At 39.2% G+C, this 5000-nt stretch overlaps 1 protein-coding gene across 8 annotated transcripts in view; it reads left to right on the top strand.

Annotated features, from left to right (window-relative positions):
• The window catches only part of LOC113815933 (peptidyl-glycine alpha-amidating monooxygenase B-like), a 51761-nt gene that overhangs the window by 13858 nt on the left and 32903 nt on the right, over window positions 1–5000 (top strand). For all 8 annotated transcript variants that reach the window (XM_070128203.1, XM_070128199.1, XM_070128207.1 and 5 more), the window contains exons 2-5: window positions 3079–3293; window positions 3617–3771; window positions 4087–4299; window positions 4848–4915. In XM_070128203.1, the coding sequence (XP_069984304.1) occupies window positions 3126–3293; window positions 3617–3771; window positions 4087–4299; window positions 4848–4915 (604 nt within the window). In that variant the 5' untranslated portion in view covers window positions 3079–3125. The remainder of the gene's footprint in view (window positions 1–3078; window positions 3294–3616; window positions 3772–4086; window positions 4300–4847; window positions 4916–5000) is intronic.

Raw genomic sequence — 5000 nt, 5'->3', positions numbered from 1 at the left:
ATTCTCCTTCTTCTTCTTCTTTTATTATTATTATTATTATTATTATTATTATTATTATTATTATTATTATTATTATTATTATTATTATTATTATTATTATTATTATTATTATTATTGTTATTGTTATTGTTATTGTTAGTTATTGTTATTGTTATTTTATTATTATTGTTGTTATCAACATTGCTGTTATAGCTGTTATAACTAATTATGAAGATCATTGTCATTATCAGTATCATTATCATAATGATGGTAATGATAATGGTAATGATAAGGATGATAATGATTACAGTACGGATGATGGTAAAGATAATGAAAACGATGACGATAATGGTAATATAGTGATAATGAAAACATTAATAACAATGATCATGATGATTGATTTTATATTGTTTTTTTTTATCCAATAGACATTACATTTCCTCACCAAAGGTTGCCTCATCTGCTCCCTAGTGTTGACCTCTGTTGGTCCGTCATTTTCCGTCTGATGAGTGTCCGTTCTTCATCGGGCTATTATGGTGTCACGCACGCCCCCACCCCGGCAATTGCACACTGCACGCTCGCTTGCAATGTTTACGCAGGAACTCCATTTTTTGTTTTTTTTCGTTGTTGATTGTTGTGATGATCGTATGGATATATATATATCTATATCTATCTATCTATCTATATCTATATATATATTTTTTTTTCTAACGTATGTTGAAAATGGGTTTAAAGTTAATTTGGCAGGGGTATTTGGTGGAACATAATTGGGGAAACTTTGGAAACGTTAGAAAAAAAAAATATTGATGTTGATGGTTGTTGACATGACTTTGTGGATTGCGTAATTTTGCATTCATATACACGCGCGAGTATACATGTGTGTGTGTGTGTGTGTGTGTGTGTGTGTGTGTGTGTGTGTGTGTGTGTGTGTGTGTGTGTGTGTGTGTGTGTGTGTGTGTGTGTGTGTGTCTGAATTTATGCATATGTATGGATTGATGCATGTATATGTGTATTTGTATATGTATGTGCGTGTGTACGTATGTATATATGTATAGATATGTGTATATATGTGTATATATACATATATTACACATACATACATACGAACATACATACGCACATGTACACACACATAATGTATATGCACATATAAGTAGGGTATATGTGTATAGAGAGATAGGTAGGTAGGTAGAAGCGGTTGTAATTTTGTGTGTTTTATTAACAATATTTGCATTTATTCACCCCCCCTCCCCCATTATTATGCTTTCACGCAAACACCCGCACTTATACGCAAACTCATATATTGGGAGTAGTAAGATCAATAAGTAGGAGATCATAAAAATAGGCTCATATAATCCCCCTCCCACTTCACTTTCCAACCCACACTACAGTTTTTTTTTCTTTTTTATCGCCCCTGTATCTATGGACTACGTATTGGCGAGTGTACTCTTCAGGGAGAACTAGGGGCGCCAGTACTCTCTTGTCTTCTTTTCTTTTTATCCTTTCTCCTTTCTCTCGCTTTCGAGCTTTCTTCTTGGCTCTCTTCTTCTGCTATTCTTCTCTCTCTCTTTCTCTCTCTCTCTCTCTCTCTCTCTCTCTCTCTCTCTCTTTCTTTCTTTCTTTCTTTCTCTCTCTCTGTCTGTCTCTGTCTCTCTCTCTCCCCCTCCCTTCCCCTCCCTCCCTCCATCCCTCCCTCCCTCTCTCTCCCTCTCCCTCTCCCTCTCCCTCTCCCCTCCCTCTCCCCTCCCCCTCCCCCCCTCCCTGCCTCTCTCTCTCTCTCTCTCTCTCTCTCTCTCTCTCCCTCTCTCTCTCTCTCTCTCTGTCTCTCTCTCTCTCTCTCTCTCTCTCTCTCTCTCTCTCATTCTCTCTCTCTCTTTTTCTCTCTCTCTCTCTTTCTCTCTCTTCCTCTTCCTCTTCCTCTTCCTCTTCCTCTTTCCTCTAATCTTTCCTCCCCTTCTATCTCCTTCCCGACTTCTTTCCCGCTTCTCCTGCCATCCGATCCACCTCCTCCTCCATCCCCTTCTTTCCCCCCTCCCTCGTCTCCCTCTCCCCCCTCCCACCCACTTCTTATTCCACCCTTCCTCCTGTTTACCCACACATACGCACACTCACACATGTTCACGCACACGCACACGCTCACACAAAAGCCGTGTTAAAGCTGTCCTTCCCGTTCTTTCCTGGACGATCCCGAGCGAGCGAGAGAGCAGGCGTGAATCTGTAGCGCTCATTCACCATTTTCCCCGCAGGTTTTTCATGAATGAACGCGGTCCCCCTCTTCTCTCACCCATTTTTTATGCTGGCGTTTTCTGTATATACACGTTTGTTTTTGTTTGCTCGCTTTTTTTATTATTTATTGTTATTCCTCCATTCATCGCCCTCCCTCGCAGCTGCTTTGTGGATGAACGCGCCATATCTTTCTCATCGTCGTCTGTTATTTTGCTGTTGTTATTGTTTCTTTTTCGTGTAAATCTACTTGTATTGTTTTTGTTTCATTGTTTTGCCTTTATGCTCTTTAGTATTTTTGTTTAGATTTTTTTCTCTTTTTGAGGGGGAATACGAGCAGATTTTTAAAAAGACCGGATTGCCACATGTAGCTATATTGATACTTGAAACGCAACATATGCGTAACATATATTCCATGCTGAATGTTATTGACCAGTTTCTTAAATTTTTGCAATGCCCGACCTATTGCATATTCCTATAGACGCACATGCTTATACATACCTATCATTCATATTTACGGGGTAGATGAATAGATAAATACATGATAGACATGCATTTATCTGTACATATGCATGTCCTTATAAATATTCGTTGGGGGCGGGTCTCGCACAATTTTAACAAACTGGGCGATTGAAATACGTGAGAGAGAGAGGCAAACAGACAGTCACACACAGTCACACACACACACACACACACACACACACACACACACACACACACACACACACACACACACACACACACACACACACACACACACACACACGCGCGCGCATACGCACACAGGCGCGCGCGCGCGCGCGCACGTAGACAGAAGAAGGTGCACTTGCAATGACAACAACAGATATGTTCAAAGGCAATTATCTTTTTTTCTAGGTGGTAAAAGCAAGTTGAAAGTGAGCCCTCTATGCGTGAGAGTCAAGATGCCGGGATTGCTAACACTGTCATGGCCTTTAGTTGGAGCGCTCCTAGGGGTTCTCCTGACGGCCCCCCAGTCATTGGCACGGGAGGTAGTCAGGTTTGGAGAATCTAGTAAGGCCCCAACAACTTATTTGAAAAAGTTCACCATGCCAGGAGTCACTCCTAGACAGGTGAGTAGGTTTGTTATTTCAGTTGTTTATGTGGAAATGTGAAAGGAAATTGATGTTTTTTTTCCCAAGGGTTATGATTTTGTTTTTATAACAACATTTCAAGTGACACTAATAAGTAATTTTTTATATACTTTCCACACCTATGTTATAGAAAAGCTGTCTATTGGGAACAAACCATGATTTATTTACATACAAATTATTGTCATTGTCAATAATATATGCACTATCCACATATGTATATATATTCTTGTGTACATTTCTTTTCCAAAGGTTATAGCCATTACATTCCCCTTTAATAAGCCATTTTACTCTTTTCCCCCTAGGCTGATGCATACCTTTGTACAGCAATGGCTTTGAATGAGACTGTTGAGGAGTGGGTTATCAGATTTGACCCTCTTGCTTCAGCAAATCGAGCTCATCACATGCTCCTCTTTGGATGTAACGATGTGCCACATGACTACATGCAACAAGGCTCATGGTTTGTACATCCATTTTGTTACGTGCAGAGTGTTTTGTATAGTAGTTTTCCCTTTATGATATGTGATCCAGAAATTTTTCTATGGATGGAGCACAGATAAAGCTGTTATTCGTCCTCATGTATGTTATATGAAGTCACATATCTTAATTCAAACTTTGTTTTTTCTATTGTGACATATGATGTGATGAGTCCTAAGACCCTTTGATTTTGGAATTGTTATTTGATAGATACCATATATTTCAAGTTATTTCTCCTATGTTACATTGTATACAAAGTCTATAACCCTGTCATCCAAAACCTATTTACCTCCACCAGGGACTGTGGTCACCATGGGGTTTGCACAGGTGGTAGAATAATGTTTGCATGGGCTAAGAATGCACCAGCCACAAGTTTACCAAAGGATGTAGGGTTCCGCATAGGAGGTCAGACTGGTATTAAGTACCTCACATTGCAAATCCATTATGCAAGTGCAATGCAAGAGGGACAGCAAGATCACTCAGGCCTGCAGATGGAAGTTACAAGAGAACAGTAGGTTTTGAATACATGTTTTGCCTTCTACTACATATTCCCCTCTTTTCCTGTTTTTCTTATTTAGTTTTATATTAAGTTTGATTCCCTTCTCTTGTTGACTTTCTCAGAAATCAGAAAAAATATCATAATTTCTATTTCTTGCAGTGTGCCGCAAGAATTACTTGCAAGATCAAGGAAGACCTTAGATTTAGTCCCCATAGTGATCTGGCCACACTGGGTGCAATTTAGTCTTGTTCGCTTAAAAGTGCTCATGTCTATTTTAAAGCATCCTTTATTTTACTAGATCAAAAAAGATTTAATTTTAATTCCATTTGTTACAATGGATATTCTTTGCTGTGACATACTGTGTTCTATTTTGCTTCCAAATCTCCCCCCTGTTTGCAAGGGATGGCTGTGGTTGCCATCCACTGCAGGTCAGCAAGATTGCTAGACCAACACACTAACTGCTGTGCCACACAGCACACTAATATATATTCAGGTGTATTTATTTGTATTATGTTGCCTCACTAGATTTTTTGTGTAATGTATTTGCTGTTTACCCACAGGCAAAAATACAAAGCTGGGATTTATTTGCTGGGCTCAGCCTATTCCGACATACCTCCTCATACAGAAAGTAAGGCTTTAATTACTTGTGTATTTTAGTTTGCTTTTTTTTCACCCAGTATGAAAATTTGTATTTAGTAGTTCTGCAAGAGGTG

This window comes from Penaeus vannamei, chromosome 12 (genome assembly GCF_042767895.1).
Source record: "Penaeus vannamei isolate JL-2024 chromosome 12, ASM4276789v1, whole genome shotgun sequence".
NCBI lineage: Eukaryota > Metazoa > Arthropoda > Malacostraca > Decapoda > Penaeidae > Penaeus > Penaeus vannamei.
This window is presented reverse-complemented; position numbering and strand designations above follow the sequence as displayed.